At 37.5% G+C, this 12,894-nt stretch overlaps 1 protein-coding gene across 15 annotated transcripts in view; it reads right to left on the bottom strand.

Moving 5' to 3' along the window:
* mapk8ip3 (mitogen-activated protein kinase 8 interacting protein 3) overlaps nt 1-12,894 on the bottom strand; it is a 46,964-nt gene that overhangs the window by 11,885 nt on the left and 22,185 nt on the right. For 6 of the 15 annotated variants that reach the window (XM_083567304.1, XM_083567313.1, XM_083567309.1 and 3 more), the window contains 10 exons: nt 9,996-10,053; nt 9,711-9,863; nt 8,798-8,855; nt 6,507-6,655; nt 5,589-5,645; nt 4,431-4,601; nt 2,792-2,918; nt 1,978-2,028; nt 955-1,041; nt 712-864 (listed from right to left, as the gene is read on the bottom strand). In XM_083567304.1, the coding sequence (XP_083423430.1) occupies nt 712-864; nt 955-1,041; nt 1,978-2,028; nt 2,792-2,918; nt 4,431-4,601; nt 5,589-5,645; nt 6,507-6,655; nt 8,798-8,855; nt 9,711-9,863; nt 9,996-10,053 (1,064 nt within the window). Of the gene's footprint in view, nt 1-711; nt 865-954; nt 1,042-1,977; nt 2,029-2,791; nt 2,952-4,430; nt 4,602-5,588; nt 5,646-6,506; nt 6,656-8,797; nt 8,856-9,710; nt 9,864-9,995; nt 10,074-12,894 lie in introns of all 15 variants that reach the window. The other 9 variants (XM_083567306.1, XM_083567310.1, XM_083567305.1 and 6 more) reach the window with 5 other exon arrangements.

Raw genomic sequence — 12,894 nt, forward strand, 5'->3', positions numbered from 1 at the left:
GAATGACAAAATGATCGGTTTGTATTTACATATAGTTTTGCGGAAGCATTTGCAAAACAAGTTCCTGTATAAAGACAGGAATTTTTCACTGGAAAAATTGTTTATTGAATGTTAGAATGCTGACAGTAGACTCATTCCATTAATGATAAATACTTCTCCAGACGAAAAAGAAAAATCTCCAGACAAAAAATAATATGGTTACACTTTTTTTATTCTCTGAGTAACAGCACATTTTTATTTGCTTTTAATAGGAATTGTTATGGCAGGTGTCAGAGCTGATGTTGCAGCCAATGAGGAGGTGGTAGCTTAGTGGTTAACACACTGGACTTAAAAGATGAGGTTAAATCCCAGCACCAGCAAGTTGCCACTGCTGGGCCCTTGAGCAAGGCCCTTCAACGGTTCAGGGTTACTGATCAAGGGTACCCTGCGATCTGACCTCAGCTTTCGAACGTCGCTGGGATATGCGAAGAAAGTACATGTGACAAGTAAAAAAAGCACCTTTTCTTACTATCTAAATGTAAATGTAATTCTCCAGTGTTAAGCAGATCAACAGTGCTGTGGTATAGTTCATCACATTTAATAATTATAACTATTTAAAATTATTTTGAAACAAATAGAAATATTCTATATAAACTAGGAAATTAAATATATCTTATACTATCACTAATCTTACTATACTTAGATGTCAGGCTGTTGTGTGTTGCTGAATACCTTCTTCTTCTCTGGAGAGCTGTGTTCGCTCTTATTCTCTCCCCCCTCATCCTCTCCGGTCAGAGGATCGGTGCCATTGGCTGATAGCTTCACTCCTGCCTCTTGACTGGACGTCCTCCAGCCAGTCAAATCCACTCCGGCAGCACACCACAGCTACACAAATATGCGATGTGATGATTCATCCTGCGTTTTTTCCTACAGTACAGATTTACCCCAAATCTAATAATAGCGCATGTGGCGTACCTTCCTGTTGGGATCTTTCTCCACTAGAGGGCGGCAGTATACAGGCACGGGGACGTTTTTCATGCGGTTGTCCTCCTTCTCGTTGACCTGTAAGGAGATAAGAAGGTTGGGACAGTCACAAAGAAGCTCATGGCACTGCTTCACATGTAGAAAAGGCCTGGGGCGGAAGCCTCCTCATGGCCTGGATTAATGGCTCAAGATGGCACAGAAACACAGACAGAGAGCAGGAAAGACATTCAATGAAAACAGTGAAAGACCAACTTTAGATAGAGCAGGGGTGTCAAATTAATTTTAGGTCACGGGCTACATTATACAAAGTCCAGTGTCAAGTGGACTGGACCCAGAAAAAAATGTGTTGGAAACCAAAATGATGAAGTTATACTGAATATACTGCACGTATACTCGAACAAACAAAACACTTTTTTTGGTGTTAAACGAAATTGCTAGTAGTGAGCCTGAATTGTTTCGCACGGTGAACTGAATTGAAAACGGATATCAGCCCGGAGGTCACGTGTTTGACACCCCTGATTCAGATTTAGGTTAAAGACATATAAACATGCTCAACAGGGATTAATAAATACTGTACACTGAGTTGTAATACAAAATAAACAGCCAATAGCAACTGTTTAGTTGTAGACTTTGGAAACGATTGATAATTGTAAGAATCGGATTAGCTTATCATCTTGAAATAACTTTTTTATGTTTTTTGATACGAGTTGGTATCTGTAGAGTTGATATCTGTAGTTCATGGTTGGCAGATATCTTGAGCCAGATATCGTTTGTGCATCAATATTGCGTTGCTATGTGCTGGAGGTGTTCTCACTTCACTTCATACTTTGTTAAACGAATCAAAGAACCTTAAGGGATCTTTGTCACACCTAAAAGGGACAGGGCTTCGGTTAGGTTTGACTGCCAGGCAACGTTTGGGTCAGTTCAGGTGCAGAGTTTTAGAAGGTGGTGGGGGTGGGTGGGGGGAGAGGGTATTGGAGAGGTGCATGCTAGTCCTCTGCCGGGCAGACTTGCCTGCGGCCTCTTTCCTGCGGCGTCCTGAGCGCTGTCTGCCTGGGAACCCGTCTGCAGGAGATCACAGTTAGAGCCACGGTGACACACAGTCACCAATGGCAACCCTGATACACACACACACACACACTCCCACCGCCTAGCACAAGCTGTCAACCCTCCCATATCCAGTAATCTGAATCTGTCATCTTTTCAACCCAACTGCTTTATATGAGCAAGCATCATTCCATTAAGATTCTTGTGTACGTTTTTCTTGAAGGAAACGTTATCATTGACTATACTATTGACAATTTTCTATCAAACAACCAAATTTTGAGGCCAATTAAATCTTTAGCATTAAAGTTCATTAGATGGTGAGTTGAAATTCCAATGCTTTCCAATTCTGTTTAAATGTATTTGTATGGAACTGTAACAAGAAATGCAGATGTAGATCTTGATTCACAATGTACCAGAGCAAGAGACTCTTCTGAACATAGGGGGGATAAATTTCTCTTCTGGGTGTGATTATAAATATTACTTGTCAACAAGAGCAACAGTACCAAATGTGTTGGGTACAGGTCTACAAAATGGAGGTGAACGTATATAGTCCAGGGTGAGACTTGTTGCCGTCCTCCGAGCATAGTCAGCTGTGCATAAAATAATATTATGACTGGCTTCTCATGACTCAGAAAGCATGTGATTGCAATAACACTGAGAAATAGGAAAGACTCATATAAACCTAAAGAAATATCCTCATTCTCATTCTCTCTACCACTTCATAATTCAGAAGCTGGAGAATAGGTGAGGGTCAGATATGTAAAAGGTGTAGAACCGCTACCTGTTTAAAGCGGGGTGGAACGCTCCAGCCACAGGCCTGCATGAGACCATCATCCCTGCGCATGTGCTCACGGACCTGCCGGTACTGCTCGCGTCGCTGCTCCCTACGGACCGAGAGCGCTGAGTCGCTAAGGAGAGACGCAACACCGTTACTGGGCAGTCTACGGAACAGAAAGACAGAAAGGGAGAGGCAGAGGGGGAGCAAACAGTCCGCAAAAGAGCGTCAGTGAGCCAGCCAGCCAGCCGCGTACGCAAAAGTGATAGAAAGAGAGAAAGAGAAAAGAGTTAGAGAGAGAAAAGAAAATCTAGGGTTAGAGGTGAGACTGAAAGAAAATAAAACTGCACACACACACACACACACACACACACACACACACACACACACACACACACACGTATGCATGAAGAAGCCCAGCTGTGAGTACGCATGCATTGGATGGAAACGTCTATATTATAAATTAGATGTTTGTACATATATGTTGTGCAGCAGAAGGAGCAGCATAGCACTTTGGAAATATCTTCTAAACCAGATAAGGAAACACTAATAGAAGAAAATCTTCATGTATACAATATATATGGAATATATGCAAAGAGAAATACATAAATGTTAACATGTATGGAAGAGTGTTTGTGTATGAAGTGTTCACAGAGCATTTCTAAACTTGAACTCAAGTGCGCAATGAGATGTTTCCGGTGTAGGAAAAGTCACGCTGCAGGAAAGAGTCTGAAATCTTCTGAAACTGCCAGAATTTTATTGGTGGAAATTAATAACCGTAACAGCCGTTAATGGGGTGTCGGTGAACATGTCAAACCAGAGATTAAATACTACAGATTTTAGCCTAGGATTATAGGAATCTTTTAAAACAATTTTCCCAGACGACCAAATTGACTTCAATTTACTTTTAAAGCACTACCTTTAAAGCACTTGAAGCTTTGAAGATTTAAGTATTAAGGATTGTATTCTGTACTCTGGATGAATGATTGAGTCAATTGTGTTGCACGTCATGTTGCTAGAATATTATTGATCTCTTTTAGTACATTTTTGAACAATGTTCAAGCAATGACAGAAGTACACTAGACGGTTGTCCAGAATTTCCTAGCATAAACCAGCCTGGACTAGTTTATTGCTTTTTCTTTTCTTTTCTTTTTATATTAATATTTTTATATTATTATTTATTTTACAATGCAGAAGATCTTGGCGTTTAGACACTAACTCTTGGAGAAGCCATGCATCCCAGTCCCTTCCATTCTGTGTTTTACTCCTTTAAAACATGCAGACTCTGATTTTCTTTGATTTTAAAGAAGAAACGCTAAGAACGCTTTACAGATCTTGGTGATATTCTTTTGATTATAATTGCCATTATTTTGATTAATGTATGCCTTATTGAGTCTTAGAACCTGCTATGATTTACCTTACGATCAACAGTAAAGGCTTATGCACATTCAATACCCGACCATGAAGCGTCTTCGTTTGCGTGTCGAATTTCCACCCAAAAGGAACTCCCAAGCTGAATAACTTCCTTTACGAGGTGTAAAATGTTTCCGATTTCAATTCGGGAGCGTATGTACCTGTAGTATTTGTGTCCCTGCACTAAGCTGTATACATGTATGTATGCGTAAGTGCTGTTGCACATTCTTACTCCTCAGGGAAGAACTCGAGTGTGCGGTTGGAGGTGGAGATCTGGCACATGGTGTGCGAGCGTCTCTGGTTAAAGCCTGCAGGAGAGGGGGATCTGTAGTGGATGTTGACACTGGTGTATGGCCGCTTCACCGGAGGCGGGCTCGATGATGTACTGAAGAGTCGTGCAAAGCTGGAGGAAAAGAAGTCAAAGAAAAGATTCACGGCAGCTGCTTAAAGAACAACTCCTTCTTTAAACATGCGAGTAGGTTTTCACTGATATATATCTTAGCAGCTCTGGTGTTAATTTGTGGATTTTTGCTATTATATGGTGGAGGTTGAGCATAGAATGGATAGAATGAAGGACTGAAACATTGCTCTCTTTAGGGAGGAAGTAAGAGCTAACCACTACATTACAAGTCAAATGTCTTACTTTTAACTCAACTACATTTTGCAAAATCAGTCGTTTCTTTTTATTTATGAGGATAAAAACTTAACTGGTCAAACACGCACAATCCACCAATCAGCGTCGAGCGCGAGCTCTGTTTCGAAACTTGTTTTGATTGGCACTTGTTGGTATCTTCTTATCACCAACATACAGTTCAGCATCAGTTCAACAGCAAGCAGAACATTTTTAATGGAAGAAATGTGGAAGAAACTCCAGACTCAAACTTGCCACAACAAGCGTGAACTTATTTAAATAATGATTTTTGATGGTTTTGAGGTTTTGTGCTCATGATAATTTAAATTAATATCAGTGTTTGACTAATTAATATTATTCTATTAATAGATTGTTGTGTTGAGAGTAACATTATAGTCTTTTTAAATAAACTGAGTTGATTAAGTAAAGAGTCTTATGACAAAAATGACAATAGGAACATTTTAGGCATAATAAATCATAGTACTTTGGATACTTAAGTACATTTGAAGGCAAATACTTTCACTGGAGTCACATTTTACCAAGCGTATCTCTACTTTACTTAAGTAAATGGTTTGTGTACTTGGCCCACCACTGGCGCTATGATATGAGTTTAGAGGAAGCATGTAGTTCCAACCGAAAAAATCATGTTTTACTGTATTTTTTTTTTTTTATTATTACATTTTAGAACCTGTCAAAGATCACACATTCATTGGAAAAAGAATGTGCAAGAATGAAAATGCAAGGATCAGACAAACTCACAACTGCCAGATGGTCGATTTCTTCTTCTCTTGGATTTGAGGACTCTCCCTAGAAGCTCTGAAAGAGAAACGAGGACACACTTTCAGCCATGTGTTCATTGTGTGTTCTGCATCATGAAGGAGTGATGTACACTATATGGAAATACAATAGGTATATAAACACCTTTCTTTCAGCCATATGTGGTTCTTTCATCTGGTTCACATGTGCTAGCATTAAGTTCACATAAATTCAGATATTTTCCAGCATGACAATGCACAAAGCGAGCTTGTGAAGATATGGTTTACAATAGGCTGGTGTGGAAGATCTTAAGTGGCCTGCTCTAGATATAATATGACCGATATATTTTTTTTTAAAGCTTTTTTGGTGAGAAATGTGCCAAAACATCCACACAAAGATTATATGTGGTAATTAAAAGTGTCTAATGTCATCAGAATGCAACAAAATATTTCAGGAAGCAATAATATTTCGAATAGAGGTGAATTTTTCCAATGCACCTGTGCACAAAGCGAGCTTGTGAAGAAATGATTTGCGGATGCTGGAGTGGAAGATCTTGAATGATCTGCTCTAGAGCTCTGAGCTCAACCCTACTAAACACCTTTGGGATTAACTGGAATGCTGACTATGCCCCAGATCTCCTCAGTATACTAATAACTGTAGAAGGATTTTACCAATGATTTTAGACTGAGAGCACAAATGTCCACAAGCACACTCCAAAATCTAATGGAACATCTTCCCAGAAAAGTGGAGGATATAATAACGGCAAATCTGGACTAATTGTAAAATTAGATGTTTAAAAAGCACGAATCTTATGGTCAGGTGTCCACAAACATCGGTCTATATAATGTATGTTTGATGTTATGTGACATATATCATGTATACTTCTCTGTATATGACAGACATAATGCACCCGACCCTGACCTGATCATCTCGGTCCAGCGGACGGCCTCTTGCAGCTCCATCAGCCTCTCTTTGTACTGGTTGCGCTCCATCAGGACGCGCGCCATCTCGACCCGCGTGAACCTGCGCCTCTGTGCCATCGCTACGTCATCCTGCAGTGAGGACGAATACTGTGTGTGCACCGTATTCCAACAAACAAATCCCAAGGGTGGTGGGGGGTTTGGGACACAATACAAACAGACGGAGGTTAGTGGTCAGAGGCAAAGCTGGTTAGAGTAACATTAATGAGTTAAAAAAAGTAAGCCTTTTTTGTAAGACAATTGCCAAAGCGTTCACACAAGGATTATGATTAAAATAAATGCATTAAAATTCCCGTCACACTGCAACAAAATAATTTAGCAATTAATATTATTTAGAATTGTCAAGTTTTTTTATTATAAGATTACAATAAACCAAATATGCAATCATTTAAACTTATTTCTGGGCTTTATAACTCATTTCAACTCGTTTATAGTTTTCTTGTAGTTTTGGCATTTTGTTTCTGCGTCCATATATAATAATATAAATAAATGCGTTAAATAAGCGAAAGTATCTAAGATTAATTTAAGCTTAAAGTAAGTACTAATGGCTTTTAATAGGTTTGTACATTTTGTAGTTTTTATAACAGGAATTCAAACAGCATATAACAGGAGTCAATGTGACTCCTGTTTATGGGACAGCATTTGGATGACCCCCTTATTCAGAGTGACATCATTATCTGATTTCTATACAACTGAGCAGTTAAGGGTTAAGAGCCTTGCTCAGGAGCCCAACAGTGGCAGCCTGTTGGTGCTGGGATTTGAGTTCAAGACCTTCCAGTTCAAAGTTCAACACCTTAGTCACTGAGCTACCACCTTACTATTGCACAAGTGTCTGACATCAGTGGCAAACACTGTGACTATTTTTTTGCCCAATGACTGCCTTCATATATACATTTCCACATTTAAGCATGTATTTTTTAATGATCCATTAGCAACGATAGATAGATAGATAGATAGATAGATAGATAGATAGATAGATAGATAGATAGATAGATAGATAGATAGATAGATAGATAGATAGATAGATAGATAGATAGATAGATAGATAGATAGATAGATAGATAGATAGAGACTTTATTCTTTAAACTTTATTCATCCCAAAGGGAAATTTACAAATTCTAGCAGTATCCACAAACTTAGGCAACAAGGCATGCAATAAATACTAAAAAATGAGAATGGATTTGGACTGTAAATAATATCAACAGTCTGCTACAATGGCTCAGGACCACAGTTTGCATTTAATCCCATATCACTGAACACCTTAACAATGATTGAACTGTAATTAATGGACATTCGGTGCCACCCAAATGAGGATGGGTTCCCTTTTGAGTCTGGTTCCTCTCAAGGTTTCTTACTCATTTCATTTCAGGGAGTTTTTTTATTCCACAGTCGCCACTGGCTCGCTGATTAGGGACAAACTTACATTCCTGAGGAACAAATTAACCGCTTTATCTTTGGAAAATAGCTACAATGTCCATTGTTAAAAGTGCTATACAAATAAAATCAATCAAATTGACAATTTATTGAAACCAGTGCTTTTTGTATTCAACAATACTGATACATAGTAAAAGCTTTAGTCCTGTTCTACTAGAGATGCGCAGAACTTTTGATTTAGCTCTTTTTTGTATCCTCCCAGTCAAATTGTGTTAATGTAAAGCAAACATACGCGTGTTTCTTCACTTAGGTGACTAGACTCGTTCTTTATAATATTAACTAGTGGATTTTACATGAGTGCTTAAGCTAAATATGTACAATAGAGAACTGGCTTTGTTTGAATTCAGAAAGCATACTCTGTACAGCTCTAAGTTAAAGTATATTTTAGTTTTTATTGTGTCAGAATCCTGACCGACTGTAAGTGGCTGATCTGCAAGAACATTATCCTGATATATTTAATTGCCTAGCATTATCTAGAAATTATTAAATTGAACTTCTTGTACTACAATGACATTTTCTTAAGCCATTTCAATTGTATGAAGATGCTATAATTTCATCATACATTGTGATTGAATTTAGATCGGTGTTTGTTAACATTTCTACGACTTTAATTAGAATTATGCCTACGAATATCGCATGATATTAGAATTTTTTTTTTAATCCGAATCTGAAATTAAGAACTGCATCTTATCGAAACCCTGTAAATCAGTCTCTGAATATATACTAAAGTGAATTAGTTGAATAAATTCTTAGAATTCTTAGATTGGGTTATTTCATTAAAGAGAATGTCAGACTTACATCTTCTCCTCCTTCATCCTTGGAGTCCTGAGATGCTCCGAGTGCCTCAGCTCTCAGCCTGGGGAGATGGAGTAAGAGTCATTTATGGACTGTTGCACTTCAATTGGACAAAACAGAAACACAGCAAAAACAAATGTGAAAAGAAAAAAGGATTTTAAATGATGCCTGTGCTTATAAAGGATTTATTTTTGTCATTTTGCTTAAACCCTAAATGGAGAAAAGTATATGGATACCTGATATTTCCAGCTATTTGTGCCTCTTACTCAAACTTTTACCACAAATCTGGAGGCACACACTTGTTAAGCATGGCCATGAAATTATATATTTTGGCTCTTTAACAACAAAACCACAAACTATACTGAACAAAATGATATAACCCCATTTTTCATGAGCTGAACTCAAAGATCTTATACTTTATTTCATGTACACAAAAGACCTATTTCTCTCAAATATTTCTCAAATATGGCTCACACATCTTTAGAGTGCCAGCTTAAGGTACACCTGTGCAATAATCATGCTTATTAGACAGAAGTGCTCACTAACACAGATTTAGACAGATTTGTGAACAATATTTAAAAGAAATTGGCCTTTTGTGTACATAGATAAAGTCTTAGATCTTTGAGTTCAGCTCATGAAAAATGCAGGCAAAAACAAAAGTGTTGCGTTTATAATTTTGTTCAGTGTATTAAAGAGGACATATACACAGTTTCGGCAAATCTCATGTTAATTTTGAGTATATATAGAGTAGTACTGGATCCTTCATATCTCCAAAGAGTCTCTAGGTTTTATCTCTCTCGCCGAGCTCCTGGAGGTATGCTGTGGGCGGAGCCTCTGGAGGTCTATATACAACACTGGTATCGCAAGTATATATGCTTTAGGGTGATTCCTCACATTCCAATATTGATGTATTTACCTTTTCATTTCCTCTTCCAGTTCTTTGACTCTGCTGTCCACTTTGATTTTGGCTTGTTTAACTGCCTCCAGCTCCTCCCTCAGGACCTCATGCTCTCCCGACAGCTCATCCACCTTAGCGATCAGGTCGTTCTTTACAATGTTCAGAGCATTCCTGAAGCAGAAGGGAGTGAGACGGTCAGTGTACACAAAAAATAAATAAATAACAAGCACACAGCATGTATACACACACACACACACACACACACACACACACACACACACACACACACACACACACACTTACTTGGTCTCCAGCAGTTGTTTGTTTTCTGTGAGAAGGTTCTCCACCTCTTTTCCCATCCCTGTGAGATACACATTATTACTTCTGGCCTCCAAATAAGCTTTAAGTCAGTGTGGTACTACAATTAGTTAAAAGTTTTTTGGTACCATTTAAATATATTTTATATAAGAAAAAAAAATTAAGGAAGTTTAGTTTTAGGAGTGCTACTATATGCAAAAAGCATGGTGACTCGATCAGTTAGGGAGGGACAAGTAGCACAAATACAATCCAACTCAGAAAAAGGCAATTCTACAAAATGCAACTTAAATGCGTGTGCTTTTATAACGAATGCAAATAAATTGTAAAAAAAAAAAAAAAAAAAAAAACTAAAACAATCAGAGAAATTCAAAATCGAACATTAATTTGAAAAGAAAATGTATATTGCCATTCCGAAGCAATGCTAATGAAAGACATTATAGCAGAATCGCTGCAGGAAATGACATCACAGCAGGGGGTTCTCAGAATAGGGCACAAAAAACACAGACATGGAGGAATCAGCAGTGCCAGAGCCTTACCAAAGAAATCATCCCGCACTGAGAGAGCGCCGAAAAAGAGGCAAAGTGGGGCAGCAGGATATTGAAGGGGTGGGGGTTGGGGTGGGGGGAGTAAACAAGGAGTAAGAGTGAAATAAAAAAGAAGAGGAGTAGAAAAATGGGGAAAAAAAAGGGTGTCATGGTGCAAAGGAAACAGAAAAGAGGCACAAGTAAAGAAGTAAAAGAGATAGAAAGACAAAGAAGGAGAAAAAAGGAAAGCGTCTGGTGAGATATATAGTTTCGGGTGAACGATTTACTGTACATACACATACTGTACATATGCATGGGCCAATACACACATGCACAAAATATTTTATATCCTTTTTTTTTTAACCTTGTCCAGGTGATCTTTCAGCAAAAATGAAGGTGTGTGTATTTAAGTGGTGGTACAAACAGTCAGACTGCCTGAACGATGCATTCTGTTTTCATATACTATGCAGACGTGTATGCAACATGGCTGCCGCATGTCTCCTGAGGTTGTTTGCACAATTTGCATACTTTTACTGTCATACAGCGTCACTGATTTTTTTATTTAGTTTCATTTGTACGTATAGTATATACTGAGCGCAAAGTGTTTTTTTCCTATTACGGTTATCATTTGCGTTCTAAAAAAGTCTCTGTTTTTACGGCCTGTGTTTTTGGATCTTCCAAATTAGAAAGTACTTTTGAGTGTAATAGTCAGAATTTTAGCTTTAAGACAAAGTGTAACACAACAATCAGGACAAAAATGGGCATGAAATCTCAAAACATTTCAAGATTTGACCTGAATATCTAACAAGTACAGTATGTTTTGGCTCTGTTATTACCACCTAGTAAATATCACTTATTCCTCCAGATGGGAATGAGAAACCATGTAGGAGATTATAGAGTATTAATTCTGCAAATAAATCGATCTCTAAGATACCTAAATCCTCTGTGATTTCTTTACACAGAGCAGTGATTTGATTAAGTTGTTAGAGAGCTACAGTACAGACCAAAAGTTTGGACACACCTGTGTCCAAACTTTTGGTCTGTACTGTATATATATATTATATATACAGTACAGACCAAAAGTTTGGACACACCTTCTCATTCAAAGAGTTTTCTTTATTTTTATGACTATGAAAATTGTAGATTCACACTGAAGGCATCAAAACTATGAATTAACACATGTGGAATTATATATGGAATATATACATAACAAAAAAGTGAACTGAAAATGTCATATTGTAGGTTCTTCAAAGTAGGCATCAAGAGAATGCCAAGAGTGTGCAATGCAGTAATCTAAGCAAAAGGTGGCTACTTTGAAGAACCTAGAATATGACATATTTTCAGTTCACTTTTTTGTTATGTATATAATTCGACATGTGTTAATTCATAGTTTTGATGCCTTCAGTGTGAATCTACAATTTTCATAGTCAGTTTTCAAAAGAAAACTCTTTGAATGAGAAGGTGTGTCCAAACTTTTGGTCTGTACTGTACATGTCTAACCAATTAATTTTGTAATCAGATTAAAACAAACTGCCCTTAGTGCACTCTTGCACTTTATTTAGAGTGAAGTCTACATGTACATAAATTTTAAAGTATAGTGAGTATATTTCAGTCCAGGAGAATTTGTCATTTCCAGATATATATATATATTAAATTAATAATTTAATTATAAATTATATTATAAATCATATAAACAGCAAAATGAAAAAAAAAAGTCTGAATTATATATACTTTTAATATAAAGTGGTATTCAGGCATTCATGTTATATAAATGTCTTGTCAGTCTTGGCAAATGGACTTGTTTCAGGTCAGAACTGATAAAGTGAAGAAACATGACTAAAAATATGACATGTCTGAATAAATAATTCTTTGTTAGCTTTTAAAAATGCAGCAAAACATGAGCTACAGCTGAAGCTAATGTAGTCAAAACTTCCTTTCCCTGTTCACTCATCACACTGCAAAAATATCTCACTAAGCAAATGTATCTTAAATATTCAAATTTATTCTGCTGTCAAACTGTATTGAATGTCTTTGGATGCGGTAGTATTACATTTTCCCTTCACTTGAACTACGAGGCACAAACCTGAGCACCTCAGAAGATATGGTTTACATGGGTTAAAGTGGAAAATCATGAGTGGATTGGTATAGCGCTCTGACCTAAAAACCTATTGCACTCCATGGAGATAAACTGGAAACCTGCGCTCCTACACTCCTTACCTCACCTACATCAGTACCAGATTTGACATTTTTTTGTAGCTGAATGAGCATAAATCTCCAAATGCACACTCCAAAATCTAGTGGAACATCTTCCCAAAACATTGGAGGTTATTATAACGGGAAAAGGGGACTAAATGTGGAAT

Source organism: Silurus aristotelis (assembly GCF_946808225.1).
Source record: "Silurus aristotelis genome assembly, chromosome: 17".
NCBI lineage: Eukaryota > Metazoa > Chordata > Actinopteri > Siluriformes > Siluridae > Silurus > Silurus aristotelis.